Source organism: Diadema antillarum, unplaced genomic scaffold (assembly GCF_040938485.1).
Source record: "Diadema antillarum isolate AM-2024a unplaced genomic scaffold, OU_Dant_1.0 seq00000097_RagTag, whole genome shotgun sequence".
Classification (NCBI taxonomy): domain Eukaryota; kingdom Metazoa; phylum Echinodermata; class Echinoidea; order Diadematoida; family Diadematidae; genus Diadema; species Diadema antillarum.
In genome coordinates, this window is record NW_027271186.1 from 954,083 (window position 1) to 974,469 (window position 20,387).

At 39.2% G+C, this 20,387-nt stretch overlaps 1 protein-coding gene across 1 annotated transcript; it reads left to right on the forward strand.

Annotated features, from left to right (window-relative positions):
* Window positions 1–1,051: 1,051 nt before the first annotated feature.
* On the forward strand, window positions 1,052–19,926 carry LOC139726701 (transmembrane protein 245-like). The gene is made up of 15 exons (XM_071637687.1): window positions 1,052–1,555; window positions 2,729–2,945; window positions 3,401–3,816; window positions 4,234–4,344; window positions 4,998–5,102; window positions 6,487–6,569; window positions 7,938–8,028; window positions 8,741–8,830; window positions 9,511–9,678; window positions 10,427–10,549; window positions 11,892–12,031; window positions 12,873–12,973; window positions 17,362–17,533; window positions 18,034–18,225; window positions 19,005–19,926. The coding sequence occupies exons 1-15, from the start codon at window positions 1,052–1,054 to the stop codon at window positions 19,018–19,020; spliced, it is 2,529 nt and encodes an 842-aa protein (XP_071493788.1). The 3' UTR covers window positions 19,021–19,926.
* The last annotated feature ends 461 nt before the right edge of the window (window positions 19,927–20,387 follow it).

Here is a 20,387-nt window from a genome sequence, read left to right on the forward strand (position 1 = left end):
TTATAATGTGTGAATTCTAAGAAATTAATATAGATTTTGGTGCAAATACTCAATCTTGAATGTGGCGCCTTTGAATTATAACAACAACCTGGCACTATATTTGATACATTACTATATTATTGTACACCACAATGGGATTAGTTTGTGTCTTGAGTCATACTTGTACTCTATGTATTAATTCGACTGTTGGTGTTTTGTGGAGTGAGGATGTCTGTTTTTTGTGGAACTTGGTGAGTGGATGACAGTGTAATGGTGTCAGAGTGGAATGATGGGTAAACCATAGATAGGTATAAGATAAACAGATAGAAGAGAGAGAGAGAGAGAGGGAGAGAGGGAGAGAGGGGAGAGAGAGAGAGAGAGAGAGTATAAAGATGAATGGTATATACTCAAATGGATTTTATAATGCACCAAGCTTTGAATTATCAATCATCAGTATTAGCTTGATCATTTTGGAACATATACATTATTCTTTCTACTTCATTTAACTGCCACAATGTACTGAAACAAGAATTTTAAAAAAGTTTGGAAATGCATGTTTCCATGATGCTCATTTCGATTTTAAACATTATGAAATTAAAATGTGTAACCAGAAATGATAGATGTATTAATAACCTGTTTTAATGCATTAATAAAATCTATCTATCTGATTAGCAATCTGTCTACCAGGCATAAGAGTTGGTACTATCTTATTTGTTCCATCATGAATTGACTATTCAGTTACAATAGTATTTATCTAAAATTCTTTTTAGAGTTAAAGTTTACATTTATTGACATTTTCATTGGTCATTTATCGATTCATTTGAGGGGTTTTCCTATCTATTTGATGGTTTGCACATTCTGCCTTACATCTCTTTCCACTAAGATATGTTATTCATTGCTTTAAAAAATTACATAGCATTATGAGTGATTATGGGGGAGATCAACACTTTATGCTGCATAAAAGCCACCTAGCAGAGTAATATGGGTCCCCACCCTGCTGGCGCCAGTCGATGCTAGTGATCATAATAACGCAGCGTTGCGCCAATCAATGTCACAGCTGTTCAAGGAAAATATGGCGACACCTGGAACGGAACCGAGGTCCCCGCTGGACAGCATGCTACATTTCGTGCCCCAGGGACACGAAAAGCATTTGAAGCAAGCATTCTACAATGCTGCTACATTCATCATTATTGCTCTGTGCTGTGCAGCCGGAATATCCGTCTATTTTGTCTTCGAGATCTTCTTGAAGCCTCTTATGTGGGCTACGCTATGCGGCACTGTGCTATACCCGTTCAAGTACACGCTGCAAAGCTCGATGTACGGGTGGCTTCAGGGCTTGGAAGACTCGAGCACCCCGCTGGTCGTCGGGGCGGTGGCTATCCCGCTCACTCTGTTGAATTTCGCTTCGGAGCAGCTGGGAAGCTTGATTGCTAGGCGGTACAAGATTCTGATAACAGTAGCAGCTGGTCTACCCGCTGCATACATTGTGTACTGGTTGCTTGATTACATTTTCCCAGCTGTCAAACTACTTTTCACCACACTTTATGATGGTTTGAGTATCTTCAGTTCACTGTGGGTAAGTAAAAGTGGGGACCTGACAGTTAGGTCTAAAAAAAAAAAAAAACAAAAAAAAACCAAAAAACTTTGTCATTGAAAGGTTGATGTGTAAATTAAGTTGCTAGTTGATATCGAATCAAGTCCTCTTGCGTGCTAAATTATCATCAAGCATTTTTTTTTTCTCTGTTACGAACAGCATGTGAATACAATTCTAATACCACAGTCACAGAATACTAGGTACATTGTTTTCATAAAGTTGTTGTAGGCTCATTGTTTTCTTAAAGTTGTAGAGCAGAGCAGAGGGTCTATGATCTAAATTAGTTCAAGAGGGAGCATGTCTTATTGTAACTACACGCAGCCGCTGTAGCGAAGCGATGCGGCTGCACCTCTATTCCTTCGCAGACGTTGTCATTTTTCAGTGTGGTTGTGCGACTCCTTCATGAATATCTTTAATCGTGGAAAACTAAAATACAAGGAATTATCGTAATCTATGATAATCATTCAATAATCGGTGTGCGATTTTTTGTTTAATTACGTCAAAAACTCACCGAAATCTGTGGCTGAAATCAGGTCTGTAAACGTCCTTATTGCTTCACTCCTCATCTGCGTGTTATTTGAATGGCATTCACTCTCGTATACTACAACGTACAACGTAGGTAGTCGGTCTGGTGATTCTTTAGCCACAGCACACAGGCTGGTCAATATAATAGTGGAAATGGATTGGTCACAAGAGTTATTCCAATGCGTGCTTGCGAAGAAAGGGGCTTACGTTGAATTTAATTGATTTGTTGTTCGTTCAGGCGTATACATCTGTCACCTCCTTGCCCTTCCCATCTTTCCAGCTCTCTTTATTTTTCATCTTTCTTTCCTGATCATTCTGCGAAGTCCTAGCAACGGCTTGCTCACGCTTAACTACCATCCATGCATTTTTAAAGGAGCCATGTGTCTTCCCATTAAGATTTTGTATCCTCTCTACTACACGTGTTGTGATGTTTGTAAGCATTCAGACGGTCTCGTATGTCCCAAAGTGTCTTTATCACAGTCTTGCCCAAGTGTATCGCTCCTATCCAATAAATAACTTTCATGTGTGTGGTTGGTCTTTGCTGAATGATAGGCCATCTCCCATGTCCACAGAAAAAACAAACAAACAAACAACAACAACAACTTTAGGAGTACTTTCTTTTTCCATTAGGTGTGGACCATAATCATCGCGTATGTTATTGCCCTCATCTTCTGGTGGACTCCTCAGTCCAGCTCCATTCTCACTACGCTGTCCGTACCCATCTGGATCCTGCTCCTCCTCCATCTCTCCACTGTTGCCGGCTGGTACCGCATTCCCATCTTCTTTCTCGTCATCATCCTCGTGGCTCTCGGCTACACCTCACATCGGAGAGATGCAAGCTCCAGAGGTAATGATATCCCTGGGAACTGGTCCATTTTTCATCTGTGCTTGATGCTTCTTCCCCCAGATTCGTGTCAAGTTGTCTACTGTAGCTGTTAGAACCTACTGACTAGTGTAGCAGCACAAAAATGAAATCCTGCTATCTCTTTTCTTTCAAAGAAAGTGAGAGTATTTTCTTGAAATTCCCTGTCACTTGTGTGCATGTGTCTTCCAATAACCATATCATAATGACCAAAGTATTCACCAGGTTGATAAATTATATGACTGTGAATTTAATAGTATGTTATAGTTACCACTTTAGTAGTTGCATTCCACTCTGTGAGCTCATCTGACTTGTGAACCATCCTCTCTTTTCATATACATTTACATCAACCAGTTCTCACATTGTGTGTCATCATGTAGTCGTAAGGTGGAAGTGATTTTGTTGTCAGTTCTCTATACAATCTTGTCCCCACCTTACAGAGGACTTGTCAAGCAGTGACTTCACTGAAAGCTTTGAAGCATCATCCCCACCAGCTGACCAGCCAGACTCCGCCCAGCCTGCTGACGCTGCGAGCCCCACCGTGGAAACCAAGGCAGCAGACGACATCGACCTCAGCCGTCCCACCCACCTCCGCATCCCGACATCCACCTCCACCCCGAAGATGACTCCGGGGGCCAAGCCCGACGAAGGTCACCGGAGGTCGGCACGGAAACGGCGGGCGGAGGTGGATGACGTCATGGGCGGTCAGAGCGTGCGGTTCATCTACGGGCTGGTGTGGGCATGTGTGGTAGTCAGGTTGTGGATGCACATGGGTGTTATCCTCAAGCTGGTCCCAATCCTTTTGGCATTCTGGTTCCTCAAGAAGATTGCTCAGAACCTTGGCGCTTGGGACGTGGTTAGTTCAATTTCCAGCCTGTCAAAGTGCAGTTCACTTACTGTTGGCTAGAAATTGTTTACAATTTAGGATCTTAAGCATCACAGATTATCCGGCAGCAAGACTAGGTCTGGTGTAAAGGGAAAGATTAGTAATTTTCACTTCATTAATTGTTGTTCTCAGAGAGATCTTATCATAAACATTTATTTCTCCAAACTTGGTGTGTTGATGTAGGGAGTTATTAGTGTCTGCATGGGGTTAATTTGTTTGCCTAAGTACTACACCCATTAAGCAATTGTTGGTGAAGCTTGAAAGATCCTTTCTTTCATCAGATTTTTCCTGTTGTTATATGTGCTCTCACAGATAAAGTTTAATGATGGTTTTCTTTGTCAAGGATTTTGCAACAAGTGTGTAAACCTGTGTATTCTCATTCTGCAGGTGAAAGCAAAATGCAGCAGCGTGCATGAGGCCATTGGTGGCAGGCGAGATGCTTTGACTCCACCATACATCAGGGAGCTTGTCAGTCTCTTCCTGAGGGGAGATCGCAAGGTACATTGCCCTCTATCACCACAGTGTGTCTGCTTTTGGCATTTCTTGTTGTTTATTTATTTTCAATGTTGCAGTAGCTGTAACCCTGTAATGCATATCAAAGATTAAAACTTTCTTGGCAGCATCACCGAGAAAATAAATAATAGAATTTGGCCTTTGTTTTCTTCTCAAGCAAAGTCAGTTTTACTGAGGAGTGTTGATTGTTATCATGCCACCTCCTCTAATAGAGGCAAAACACACCTCCCTCAGATAAGATATAAAATGGATGTCCCGGGAGTCACAACCCATGCATGTATGCAGATCCTGTTTCATTCATTCATTGCTAAGAGCAGGGTGCATGAACTGGTGAAGTGGTCCTTCCCAGTTATATACAATTGGACTCCATGGAAGACCAACTAGTGCAGCTGAATATGGGCCATCCAGTCATCTTGGCAGATGGAGATGAAGTCAAACAAAGGAAAGGAGAGCAGAACAGATGACACAGCATATGTGTGGGTGATTTTGTGATTAAAAAGAATATCCTGTGACAAAAATGTTACGACATAGAGTCAAATGACCCATGTCCTGACTAACAAAATATGCAAATCCCCATACAAATTCTTACCTGACATTACTTTCTCTTCATTTTGATCCTTTTATCCATCATGTATTAGGTGATTGGTTGGCTGAAGAACTCCCTCGATAGTGTGATCAGTGTTTTCATCATCTTGGCCATGTTTGTGGTTATCATTTTCCTCACCGTCATGATGGCCGTGCAGGTATGTGGACGTCGAGATCTGTTCCATGTTTGAAAAGCTGCCAGTGGTGAATAGCATGGTCAAGGACAGCGTAAACAGGTTTCCAGATCATAACACTGAACTCTACTACGGAACAAGCGTAATGCGCAGTGCCCTGAAGGTGGCGGTCGCCATTTTGAGACTCCCATACCATTGAAGAAGTGAGCAAGCTAGTCCCGCTCACTACTGTTCATGGTGTGGACCAGAGCAGCAAAGTTTTTGAGTTGGGGAGAATGTGAGGGAAGGGTGGGAATGAGAGTCTCAAAATGGCCGCGTTGGCTTCATACATGCGTGCCACTGAACAGTGATGTGCCCGAGCTCCAGTAGCCTTTTAGCCACTTTCAGCATGTAGTGCGCACAGCGTCCCTTCCATAGTAGAGTTCAGTGGATTATAAAGAAAACTATGCTGGAGACACTAATGCGGTGCCCTTCTTTTTCCCTGCATGATCTCGAGGTCTCAAGAATACTACACTTCCCATCCCTTCCCTTTGTCCCCCCCCCCCCCCCCAGTCAAATGTCAGTAACAATCAGTTGGATCAAAATGAAATTTTATTCATATTTCATGTTTACTATCATGGTTATTGTTACCTCACAAGTAAACCTTTTTTCAACTGATTTGTCAATCCTTCTTTATGTGCCCAAGCACCAAGTCATTACCTTTCATTCAATTTTGACAGCATTTTTTAGATTTAAAAGAAAAACAAAATATAAAAACAAACAAACTTGGCTGTTTGAGTATTTAAAGAAACTCCTCATGAAAATGGCTGTCACGAAGTAACAGTCCCTCACAAACAGTCCTGATACATTATGATACATGAAGGGATTCATATGAGTTGTGATGCTTACTCATTGACAGATTATTTCCAGACATCACAGTTGTGTGAGTGAGTGAAGCAGAGTGATGTTTCTGTGAAGCATTTAGAACCAACTTATCATTCCCTTTAAAATAACCAAGGTCACCATGTACAAGTTGTAGCTGAGATGATGCTGAATAGATTTAAGTTGCCAATCGTAGATTCAAAATTTGCCACTTACAGATGTATGTGCCAGGTAAACTCCAAAACCTGAGGATCTGCCTGAATGAATGGTTGAAAATATTAGTATGAAAAGTCAAGACGTGACGAGATCCATCTGCAAATTAGACAAGAAAACAAACTAATGACTTGCTGTATGTGATGCAAAATGGACTTTGAAACTGTGATTATTTAAAAAAAACAAACATGAAAAGATGGTGATAACTGTGCACCCTCTTCATCAAAATTATCATGGAACTCAAGATTATGTTACTTGCAGCAATTGGCAGACTGTATAATAGAGTTGACATCTTTTCAAATTACACCTGTGCTTGTGACTTACATCCACACAGATCCAGTCAGAGAGCATGACACTGATCCAGGTGACCGGTGACCTCATCAACGACACCGTATCACAGCATCCAGAGTTGCAGGAGTAAGATTTGCGGTGATATTTGCTGCTGTTGTTGTTATTGTTGTTAGTTGTTTATTCTTGTTATTGCTAATACTATTTTTGTTCTTTTTTTTTGCAGTTATTGTATAATTATTACTGGTCTCTCTTCTTTTTAGTAGCTGTTATAAAATGGGTTCAAGAATGTAGCCAATTGGAAGCGCTGAAATGAGTCACGTGTGCGTGCATTATTTTCTTCAGGTAAGCACTAAGAAGAGTCTCTCTTCCACCTCCCTGGCCTGACGTACGTCACAATGTTTTACACTAGCAGTGCGCACTCAATCAGTTGTTACAAGTGCGTCACGCGCTACTATACGCGCTGTCAATCCTGTAAACAACTTCTAGTTCGGGCCGCGGGCTGCCAACAGCCGGCGGCCTTTCTTGTGCATAACAGTACGTGGCGTACGTATACTCTTATACGTACGTACAGTACTAGGTGAGTGTGCGGGATTTCCGAGTGCGACGTGCGTAAATGTTTGGGACGAACATCTTCGGACATCTTGACTTTTGAGCGAGTGCTACATGTAGCTGACTGGTATTGACCCACAAAGGTACGTGAATAATGCTGTTAGTTTTCGACCCATTTTATAAAACTAATGATGCACAGGATTATTTCGTGGCGTTAGTGATGCGCCTCGTGCATGTCGCACCATTGTCAATACTCTCGAGCGCGCCGCACCTTCACTAACACACTCTATCCTGTGCATCATTAGTATATTATCATAATGATTTGTTATCATTTTATCAGTCTGTATGAGGAAACATACTATGGACAGTCATATTCTGAAGCATACCTCATGTAACTCATAACATGGAAAGGCCCTTTACACATTTTCTCTATAGCTCTTTTCCATGCAACTCAGCACTTTGGTATATAGCATTTTCTAAAATTTTTCATGTGCTTGTATCTAAAAACAAAAAGTGTACAAATCATAAGATATCTTTTTGATACTACTGACAACAGCTGGGGTTTGCTCAAGAACTTACGCAAAATTAGCTCGGTCATTCAAAGCACGTATTTCAGAAAGGGATATAATCTAGATGCTAAATGTGAACTGCAGCTTCACTGTCAAATCAAAACAGATGATGCATACTCTTGGAATCTTATGTTGCATTGGCACATAGTAAAATAATGTGTACCCTCTTACTGATGATGAGCTGTATCCAGAAGTAGAATTGTGATTTTATAGGTATGGTTGAATATATTCACGTACATTCAGTATTACCGTGAGTTCTTTTTTCATAGTCCATGTATCGCTGGTGTCATGTTTGCAAGTCTGGCTTGTCTGACATGCATGCTCTTTTGAAAAAAGAAGGAGACTGAACAAACTAAACCAAACTTCATCTTTCCAGATGGCTCCCAGAGACGAGCCAGATGAATGAAGCCATGGATTCGATGCTGAACAATGCGTACCTCTACGGAAGAGATTGGCTTGCAGAAAAGGTAAAGTTCATTCCTCCCATCTCGCCTCTTTGTGTCACCTAGGGCATTGATGATATCTGATAGACAACCCTGACATTACTGGTTTCCTTCTCATAGGCTGGAGTAATTGATTCTTCAGTGCTCGGTAAACGATACACATGTATTCCATTGCGTCGGCTCCAGTGATTAAATCATTACCGCTAGGCCAATAATGATCTGTGTGTATTCTATCTTATATACGGGATATTGTCCTCAGTATTCAGTTTCACCTTTAATTCTTCCTTGCAAGTCAGGTAATCACTGCTGTTAGTAGCAAAAAATGCTTTGATGTAGATTCACAATTATACAAGAACACTGTGATAAACTGTATATACATTACCCGTAGACAAAAATTAAGGTACATTGATTACACATTAAACACATACATGTTGTTCCCCTGTGCAGTGTAGCAGTGAAAATTTGATATGTTATGTATTTGTTATTCTGCTTTGTTTTGTTTCATTTTTTGTTCTTGTTTTTTTGCTGGTAATGGTTTCAGAAAGTTGAACACAAGCACTCACTTTGATTGCTCATTGTGGCTTTGAGTTATGATGTCTGTCCTTGACAATGACCATAAACAATTTGATAGTGATTGTTTCAAGCCAAAATTGATACCTTATTAAGGTGCATTACTACATTTCAGAGTTGAGAGTCTGCGAGATGACCAATTTCCTCCTCTTTCTTTGCTTATTAGGTGAGAAGTACCATTGGAGGAGACAATGAGAATGTGGAGAAGCAGGTTCTAGAAATCTGGGACCAGCTTTATGTCCAGTGGGTGGCCAAGGTAAGATTTGTCAGGGTTCTTTAACTTACACCTTCTCATTGTGTCATACCATGTTTAGTGTTTGTTTTCTGGTTTGATTTTTCTTTAACATATACTATTATTATATTACAGCAATAATTCAACACAAAAATGCTTTATTTTTTATAAAAACAATAAAACAGAAGCACAAGATAGCCGAAAGTTTGTATACAATTAGATAACATTAAGAAGATATGAATATATTGACTTGTCTGAAATGCCTTCATGTGAGCAAGTATGAGATAACTTGTTGGTTTACAAAATGTAGTTATGATTTTGTCATGAACCTGTTGTAGTTGTCCACAAATATTTGGATGCAAAATGTCACTTACAATGAACCTCACATTTATAAGCCAACATTGCACAATGTGAACAATTTGTGAAGTTGAAAGAAAATTCTACCCCAGATAGATGTAGATGTACCAATTTTATTTGTGTAAGAGTCAAAATTCACGTAAATCAATAAATTTTCTCTGATCCTTTACATTCGACTTTAATAGTCATGGTTGACTGTATTTCTCTCAAATACTTGAAAATTCGGCATTGTAACTATCTCCTTTTATGGACATGGCCATTGAGTTTTTCAAAATGGAAATTTAGTCATGTGTTTTGCATAGATAAGTTTGACCTGCTTTTGCACTGCTTCACTGTACTTGCAACAGAATGGTACCGAGGAGGAAAGCCATCTCGACTCCCATGATTCCCTGTCGCTGAGGTCGAAGGTCAACCTGTCCGTGGACAGCATCTACAGCACCCTGGGACAGTTTGACGACATTGATCTGTCGGGATTCATGACGGCCTTCCAGGACAACATAGACACTGTCAAGTCCGTGAGTAGACACGAGCGTCACCGAAGTCATATCATCATAATCCGAATAAAAGAGTTTTAATACTCCTATGAAAAAAAAAAAAAATAATGGATGAAAAGCGACAGATCAGCCGAAAGTTTGAGTGTACAGTGCACTCCTGTTATAATGAACGCGATCATATCAAAATTCTCATTATAACGAAGTAAAAATTCAGGTTCCAAAATTATTATCTGTATATATTTACATGATATATATCATTAATTTATTACAAAATTTCAATATATTGAAAGAAAACTGCTGGTCCCGGGGACTTCTTTGTAATGGGAGTTGCCTTTATGAGTATGTCTTCTAACCTGTGATTTATCAGACATGACAAACTGCCAAATTTGTACAATGAATGATTTTTTGTTTTTTTCGATGCGTTCTTTTTATTTGAATGAATTTGCTAATATCCCTTTACACAAGTACATGAAGATTGGAACCTCCAGAGGAGAAACGAAGCTAGTGCCAAACAACATGATGATGAGACTTAGAGGACTTCTTGGTCACATGATGTGAATAAACATCTTCCTTCACAATGAGATAACTTGTAGAGACTTTCCTTTCATTGGACGGCATGATAAATGAATTATCACCAGCATCATAAAAATTGTCGTCAGCTTTGACTTGAAAAACAAAATAAAACAATAGTAACAACAGAAAAAGGAGGACATCTTCATTGAAAGTGTTCAAACTGAGGGTTTTGCCATCTTCATCTCTCATGTTTCAGGTTCTGGAGTCCGTGTGGCTGGTCTTAAAGGGAAACATGAACCTGATTGCATCCCTCCTCACCACCATCCTCACTGTGCTCCTTGAAGGAGGAACGGCCATCCTCAACTTCCTCCTCTCTCTGGTATGTATTCTAGAATAATACATCATAGTCTCTCTTTCTTGCAACCGTCTTCCCCCCTCCCCTCCCATCTCCCTTTCCACAATATCGTTTTTCACCGCCTCGATGCAACAATATTTATTTATTTATTTATTCATTCATTCATTCATTTATTTATTTATTTATTTATTTATTTATTTATTTATTCATTCATTCATTTATTTATTTATTTATTTATTTATTTATTTATTTATTTATTCATTTATTTATTTATTTACTTATTCATTTATTTATTTATTTATTCATTTATTTTATTTTTTATTTATTCATTCCATTCATTCATTCATTCATTCATTCATTCATTCATTCATGCATTCATTCATTCATTCATTCATGCATTCATTCATTCATCCATCCATCCATCCATCCATCCATTCATCCATCCATCCATCCATCCATCCATCCATCCATCCATCCATCCATTCATCATTCATTCATTCAGTCATTTATTCATTCATTCATTTATTCATTCATTCATTTATATTTTTGCAAGGACAGTTTATGTCATAGAGTAGACTTACATTTGCTGCATGGTTACTGGGAAACTCTTCACATGGTAGCAAACTGGTCTGTGCAAATCAACCATTCGTACTTTTTTGTCATTTTAACGTGTCGGATGCAAAACATATGGTATCAGGAATACATCAAACAGTAGTTGAAGGATGCAGCATTTATACCGATGAACATCAAAAGTGTGATATGAGGGGGTGATGTGCACAGGTCAAGTCAAGTATACCTGCTATGCATGTAAACCCTTGACTGTATGTGTGTATCATTCTTAATCTACATACATATTCATGAGTGGATCAAGCATGGCTTGACAAAAGACTCACAGAGTGACTGGTCTGCTTGTTTGCCCCCCCCCCCAAAAAAAAAAAATAAAAATAAATAAATAAAATGAAAAATAGAAAAATCTTCGACATGACCCGATTAGACTTTGTGAATCTTGTGGGAAGCACCATCTAAACTGTGATGATAAGCAAATTCAGCTCCGAGTATCAGAGTCGGAAGTAATTCTGAATATTTAGTTGCAGTCTAATGCAGACATTGTCACAGGACATGACAACTTTCTAAAGCATTAGATTTAGTGATGAGGTGTAAACAAAATACTACTCCATGGTATTCCATATTGACCTATCAGTATCAAGAAGTACCTGGTTTCAAAATCAGATTTCTCTGATTATTTCTGAGGTTTATGTGATAAGGAACCCGCGATGCCTCAGAGATGCATATATAATGTGCCTTGACATAAAATCTAATTTGTATGTGATTTTTCACCACTCCTTTGTCATTTTTCCCGCGGCAGGTGGTCTTTCTGACCACTCTGTTCTACCTGCTGAGCTTCAGCGACAAGCAGTACCTCCCCATGAAGTGGATGTCGGGTCTCTCGCCGGTCAACGACTCCACGTCGAGCAAGTACGGATCTGCCGTGGAGACCGCCATCAGGTAGGGGTTGGGTAACTTTAGTGTGATCAAGCCATAGAATTTGGGGTTATGTCTCTAAAAGATGCATAAACTATTTGTGGGATACCTTGTGGGTGTAGAGAATATATGTTCCATGCAAAACTGCATAAAATACTCAATGCCGCAGATTATGTTGTGCACTGCACACTCTTTGGTGTGGGATATTGCGCCCTGGTGTAAGCCAATAGGCCACCTAAACCATTCCATACGAGATTGCGCAATCACAAAATGCAGCGTGTGGCAACTACATGTATATTGGCCCAAATTCAGACATAGGCCTCCTCAGTAACCAGCACAACAATGCAATGAGATTCCACAAGTCATTCTTCTGTATCTATGTGAGAAAGGGTTTGGATGAGATTATGGAAAGCTGCACAATGTTTTCCCACTGGTTTGTCGGTATATTGATTAGCAAGAGCAGAGGAAGATATAGGGAGATTCTTTTCTTTTTCTTGCAAAACTAATTCACCCAATATACAGATCCGTCCAAAAATTACCCCGCAAATTTTTATACAGGCAAATGCTGTTATAACAAACTCACTTGTATGCATGAGGTACCGTTTTTAACAACGTGAATGTGCTGGGCGTGATCTCCCATTACTGGATTTTTAATAGCTGGTGTCTTTTTTGGTATGTTTACGAGGTACCAGTTATAATAAGGCAAAGTTGACAGTCGCGGCAACCTCGTCATTTCAGGGTTTCCCTGTACAGCCAAATCACAGAATTGTGTGGATAAATCAGTATAATTTCCAATGAGCTGTAATGGACATAATCTGACAGAATGCCATTCATGGGACATTTACTGTTGATGATCTTTCCATAGGGGTGTTTTTGGTGCGTCCATCAAGATGTCCACATTCTACGGTCTCTACACCTGGCTAACACACACTGTCTTTGGTCTGCAGATTGTCTATATACCATCAGGTGAGTGTAAAGTCCCCATTACCAACTTCCTTACATGTACACACTCATGCAAACACTCACACAAAGATTCCTTATTGCATCTTCAAATCAATAGAAGTTGTGAATAAAAGGAAAAGTCAGATTTTGATGTTCTCCCACTTTGCTATATGATGTGCATTTCTTCATTTTGCTATTTAGAATAAAGTTAGGTCATTAGAAGTCTTCTACAACTTGTTTGTAAGTAGTGACAACTACAGGCAATATATACCAGCCCCTCCCACCCCCCCCCAAAAAAAAAAAACAACAACCCAAAACCAACCACAACCTCATACAAAGACCATGAATTCTATGGGCTGTCAGACAAATGTAGGCAGATGTAAGTATGCTCAAACATGAATACAGCATGTGCTGTGTCCATTCTCACAACATACACATAGTGGTGTGTGTGTGTGTGTGTGTGTGTGTGTGTGTGTGTGTGTGTGTGTGTGTAGGTTCTGTTCCTCCATTATGTATAACCGGTGTATGTACCCAATATGTGTATGTGGCTGCCTGTGTTTGTGAGATTTTGCATACTGAGAAGCATGGTTTGAAACATGATTTTACAGAAGAGCATTTATTAAAGAGTTTCTCCCGTGCATGTTTCCGGCTGGGCTTGCTCGGACTTTGCTATTGCACATCTCATTATGCCCTGCTTGTCCCTGGGCAATTGGGTCAAACAGTGTACGCAACTGTGACATCAGTTTGACTGTGTTTGAGATCGTGGTTGTGACTTTCAAAATCTTGTTCCTAGTTTAACAAGGTTTAGAATTGCACCCCTACAGTGCATTTCAAAACAATGTTTCAAAACTATGTGTGTCATTATGACTGCCATTTATAGTATATGAATATGAAATACCTAAAGCTATGAGTTAATGAAGAGGAATAAATAGTAACTTTCCTGAGGATGGATTTATATATATATTTATATATATAGTGACAGCAATAGACTTAAACAGAACATGGCGGGGCAGTGCAAGGACAGTTAGATATATTGGCAGCAAAACTTGCACAGAGACGTGGCTGATGTTAGGTTGCACCCCTTTAGTCAAACTTTCGGGCGAAATGCCCTTCTTCAGAATTGTATTACTGCTGAGTGCGGTCTTGTGATTTATATATCTATACATATATATATATATATATATATGTATATATATACTTTTTCAGTTGGAGTGGTTTGTTGGTAAAACAGACACATACAGTAAAATATAACTGCCAATAGGCTGAATTACTGTTTACTTTACAATGATATAATATCACACAGAGAAAACTCAATTATAACTATAAAAATCTTGATAATTATAAGCATAGCCATATATACAAGCTAAAACTAAATAACATTGAACAAAGTTACAACAGTGGTATGTGAATCTGGTCTTTAATCCATTACATAATGAAAACAAAAATCATATAGTCATTCTGTTAATGAATGAACTAAAAGATGAAAAAATTAACTCTTATGATCCTGATGCTTGCCATCCTGTATTTTATTAATGTGTAAAAAAAAAAGAGAGAGAGAGAGAGAGAAAAGAGCTAGTCCAGCATTGAGAGAAATGAGAATTATGAGGAAAGAGAAAAAAGATATAGAATTGAAGGGGGAAGAAAAGGAGAGGAGAGAAAATAGAAATAATCGACAGAAATATAAAAGAAAGACAGAAAAAAGAAATGAGCAGTAAGAAAGAGAGAGGGAGAGGGAAGGAGGGAACAATGAGATGAAAGAGAAAGTAAAATTAAAAGGGGACTAACCTAAATCCAATATTAAGCAAAGGTAAGGCTAAAGCTAAATTGTGATTTCACCACACCAATTACATTTACATCTCCATTTCATGTCACAACATATTAAAAGAAAGATGCATGCAGAAGGAAAAGGAGAAATGCCAATGTAAATAATGTTCGTCTATAACATTAATGTCATGATAAATAATTCTTTATATAGCACTATATCTAGTGAATGAACTAAAAGATGACAAATTTAATCATATGATCCTGATGCTTGCCATCCTGTATTTCATTAATGTAAAAAAAAAAAAAAAAAGAGAAGGTAGTCTAGCATTGAGAGAAATTAGAATGATGAAGAGAGTGCTCGGATGTGAATATAAAGATTGGAAATCAAACTCGACATAGTTTAATATAAAGTCAACATAGTATGTAATATTCTTTAATACAGTAGTTGTAAGAGCTGTCACACTGGTGTCAAATGCTGATGTCATTTTAGGGAAAGGAGAGGGAAATGTAAACGCATTATGAATGTCTGAGAAAAGAGAGGGAGAGTAAAGCAAGAGAAAATGGTGAGGGACAGAGGGAGAAGGAATGTGTGCAAAAAAGGGTTAATCGTGGCTACTTGCACAAACAAGCAATTATAGCAGTTGAAATACAGTCAAACCTGTCTTAGCGACCACCTGTCTATAGTGACCACCTGCCGTATATGACCTCTAAAAACAATTCCCTCTGAGAGAAAAAGCATGTCAAAGCAGAAACACAAATTTTTTGTGTGAATGACTTCTTTTTGTTTTACTTGTTGAAAATATTTACTGTACAGCCACTGAAGTGATACTCTGGCTGTTGATTCTTTGATGTTCATCATGTAAGAGGCTCTGGTACTGTTGCTCCCAGTAGTGACCGTGGTGGCAGTCTGCTCCTGTGAATTAAGTGGGTTTGCATTAGGTATTTGATCAAAAACTTACTTCAGCTGACTGTGTTATATACTATGCTGGACTGGAGTTACCTTTAGGTGTGTCTCTGTAGTCTGGCTGCTGGTTGTGAAGTGAAGTATAAGGCATGCTGTCTTAAACTGCAGGACTGTGGTATATCACTGGCATTCCAATGTTCATTCAGGCCTGGGCATCTATTATTCAGTCATGCTGCACTGCCTGGCAGGGCTCCTATTCATTAGGGCACTGAGCTATCCTATTTACATAACAGACTGTTGGTTAATTGTGGCACGTTTTCAGTCTCGGGTTCAGTATTCATGTCCTGAGTGAGAGTTATCTTTGATGTAGATGGTTGTTCCACAACATTTGCAGTGCCGCTGATCTGTGGGTGTGTGGGGTAGATTTCTGAAAGTGTTTCTGGCATCTTCTTTTTCTTGGCTTCACTTGTACGTGTGTAGTTCTTGAAAGAGCCTTCAGCTCTATGGCCAGACACTGTCATTATGTCTTGTGAAGGATGCCCTGCCTTGTCCAGAACCAAGATGATAGTAGCGTGCAGGGAGTGATGTGTATGTATTTTGCAGCTTGCTTCTTTGCAGATTATCTTCAACATTGAGCCCAATGTATTTTTCCCAAGGGGTGCATTTGCATATCACAAAACACCAGTTAGCTTTGCTTTCGATTTTGGCCTTTGCCATGTCCATATACAGTCATTATTCAGTTTGGACAGATACGTTTTGAGGCTGGTTACAGGATAAAGTGGATTTCCGGGCAAAGGAACTGTATCCTCCCTGGCTCTTGTCGTTAAGCACTCTTGGTCATTTCTGTCAACTTCATGGAGGAGAAGATCTCCTGGCGTCACGTTCCTGAAATTCTCCATACCACTGATATTAGCAAATTGCTGCATGGTGTCTAGGAAAAACCTTCTTCTGAAGACCATTGGCTGATAATAAATCTAGACTTTGCAAAATTGCTGTGATATCAACCTTTGACATGGTTGTGTTTTACAGCAGCTTTTCCTGTTGCTTTTATATTTTTCATTACAGCTTTAAACGCTTTCCCACTTCTCGTAAACGATTTGTCTTTGCCAATGTCCACCTTTCTTGACTCCATAAAATGCCTTTGAAGGCTTGATCGCAAAGGTTTCATTGTCTTCTTACTATAGTATTCATTGTTTTGATTCCGAGCTCCAGCATAAGACTTTGAGAAAAGGAGATCTAGGGCTTCTTTATACAGATCATTGTCAAAATCAGTTTTCAGTTCCTGACAATGATCCCAGAACACAGAAAGTCTGAAGCTGATGTGTTTCTTCATGGTTTTGCTGTCATTCCTTCGCCAGATTTCAGAAATTCTTCCATATTTTACAGGTGAAAACAGGGATAGTTTCAGCCATTTCACTACGGCCACCACTGGAAGCAGCCATTTTGTCAATTGAGCTTGATTGCATTGCTTGCACGCTGCGTACACTGATCATGGAATCGGTGATTGTAGGGTGATTGTGCATTCTGAAATGTTCTATATCGTGTCAAACAGTAGATCATTTCTTGCTCTCATAAACGTCTAGTGAAACTGCCCCCTTTTTCATGCTCTGTATATCATAACACAAACAACTATACCTGAGGGAGATAATATACTTTAAACCACAAAGCATGTAATTTGAAAACCTTGTTTCTACCCAGGAAACTCACTACAAACATACCCTGTCTCTTATTTTCCCTGCTATAGCTTTGGCGGCCCTCTTTGGTGCTATCCCCTTCGTGGGCACATACTGGGCAGCTGTGCCAGGGGTCATAGAGCTCCTCGTGCATGGCGAGAAGGTTCTGGCCGTGATGCTGTTTGTTGTCCAGCTGCTGCCCATGTTCATAGTGGACACCACTATCTACAGTGACATCAAAGGGTAAGTTATTTCCCTCCTTCCCATTTCCTAGTCCTCCCACCACCACAGCACTCGCCCCCCCCCCCCCCCATCATCTCATTCCATGCTCCACCTTGGTCTCTGATTCAAATAATGACATTTGTGGTAAGGTTGGATGTGTTTTGTGTGTAGAACAAAGTGCCCTTGATGTGGTACTTAGCTGTTTACTTTTTCCTTGGCAATAACCAAGTTAACGTAACGACCGTGTCTAGAACTGCTTCGCTCCCTCCCTTTACCGCCATCACCACCAACAAAACAATGCAGACACTTTATAATATACATATATGTACATTTGTATACCTGTAGGGAGTCCTGATCTGATGTAAAAATGTATATCTTGGAGTTATAGGTTCATGTGACATTTACTGTATTATGTCTGATAGCAGTTTGTTGTGCAATGTTGATTTGATAACATTTTTCATTTCTGTTCTCTTTCATCATATTGGTTCCTCCCTTCCCCCCCCCCCCTTCATAAATCCCAGTGGTGGTCATCCTTATCTGACGGGTCTGGCTGTGGCGGGAGGTATTTACTACTACGGACTGGAGGGCGCCATCATTGGACCCATCCTGCTGTGCGTGCTTCTCGTCGCTGTCAACGTGTACAGCACCCTGATGCAGGGGGCACGGGTGCTGCCCCCTACCCCACACAGGGACCGCCGGCTCAGGTTTGAGAGGTGAGCTTTCAGAGCTGTGGGTGCTATTCTTTACCAGGGAAATTAGCTCAGTTTTAGTGAATGCTAATGCATAGCAAATGGTAATGATGATGATGGTAACAGAGTATGACATTGCAGTCACCAAAGTAAACAATAAATCAACAGATTAGATGATTACTGCAGCTATAACAGAGAGGGATTAAAGATAATGTAAATAAAAAAACAAAAACAAGAGAAGTGAATAAACTAACAGACCCAAAGTCCCCATCGTGAAATAGATATCCAGTATATGAAATAATCAAATGGATGTAGTCTCTTGAGAATCTCAACATCTGGCAATGCATGCACAAACATTTGTGACAAATCATCACACCGATAGAATTTCCTGAAGATCTAAACCTACAAGTCATGCATGAACACCTATGATAGATACTTCCCTATACCAACTTTTATAGATAGTTGCTAACCTATTATGGCAAATCTAAGTATTGAAAGGTTGTATGAAGCGGAGCATTAAAACATGTTATAATATATTTTTTTCTCTTCTTTTTACTTTGTACTAAAAGATATCAATAATTAGGTGGTTTTTTTTAAAAAGAAAAAAAAAGTTCTACAAGTACTTTTCACTGAAGTGCTGTTTACTGCTTTTGATGGTAATATCAGTGAAATTACCAGTGGAGATATGATAATCATAATGATAACAGCAATTGTCTCTTTGACAAATTCACTGTTGTTTGTATGATAATTTGTTGTGATGTTCTAATATTGTAATTATTATTCAATTTTGTGTCTTTTGCCAGGTCCGACTCTGGATAGACGAAACAATGGTGCTATTACCTAACTCAGCATGGTGTAAATCAACTCTGCATCAGCATCTTTTTTTAAAGCTTCTCTTACTTTCAAAATAGGGTACTGTGCATTTTAAATACTGATACTTGTGTGTGTTTGTGTGTGTGTGTGTGTGTGTGTGTAATAATGTTCACAAGATGTACAGTGCATGTGAGAGATAGGATGTAGATTATAAGGCCTTTTTATTTTCCGATAAAAATTATACCAGTCTTTTGTGTCAACTCAGTTTGTTTTTGAAAGGCGACAAATTTTTTCGTCAGTGAGAATTCGGTGGTAAGGTATTGCTATTAGAAATGGTAATCATAACTTTCGTGCAATATCACAAAAATTTTATTCTTTGTAATACCTAATGTGAAGATTGCCTTGGCTGACATGCCAAAACTGTAGGTGCCTACGAAGTGAAAAGATATTTTAAAAGTTTTTCAAGGAGAGCTACTGTGTTATGTGGATGATAAGTACCTTTTTTAAAAGTCGTCATCAGGAATGTTCTGCCACTTTACAAAGACTGAATGCCAAACTGACAGAATGATTTAAAAGTTTAACAACTCGTTCATAGGTAACAACTCATTCATGGGTACAATGTAATCCACATACATGTCATATGATCAGGGAGATGTTAATAGAAGGAGTGGCAACTCTTCCTAATCCATGCAGATCCATGTTTGGATTCTTAGGCATCACAGTGGAATGTCTAACATTCCCCTATGCTTTGTGGCCATGCTCAGTAACACTCTAGCTCCAAGGTGAAATTTGGAGACGAAGAAAACAGTCGCATTTCATTGAATTATAAGCTGTATTGCAATGTAAAATTTACAATGAAATACAGAATTGGTTTAGAACTGTCTAGAAAAGAAAGCTATATGCCTGTATTTCTCTCCGTGTAATGTGTATTAAAATCGAAATGAAATTGCAAATCTTCTTATTTGTCCATGATGAGCGCGTTTGGGCATATTCATTTCTTATTTTTCAATCCGGCATATTCAATTGTTCGAATATAGTACTCTGCTACAGCGGGTTCCAACATGTTTTTCCACTTGTTAGAAGGTGTGTAATACAACCGTAATACTGTACAGAGCATTTTGATTCACTGCTCCAATTCAAAGCACACACATTCATTGTTGCCAGCACTTTGAAAGAGCAAGCAAACTGCAGCAGCAAAGGTGTGAAGGTGCTTGTCCTGATTATTGATGCACTTTATTGTCAAAGCACCTTTCCACCACTTGTAGTTTAACTTCTTGGTAATTATTCTCAACTCCATCTATAACATCTCCATGGTATGATTTGTGTAAACATAAATTGGGACAATCCTGGTTCACATATTATGTAATGTCACA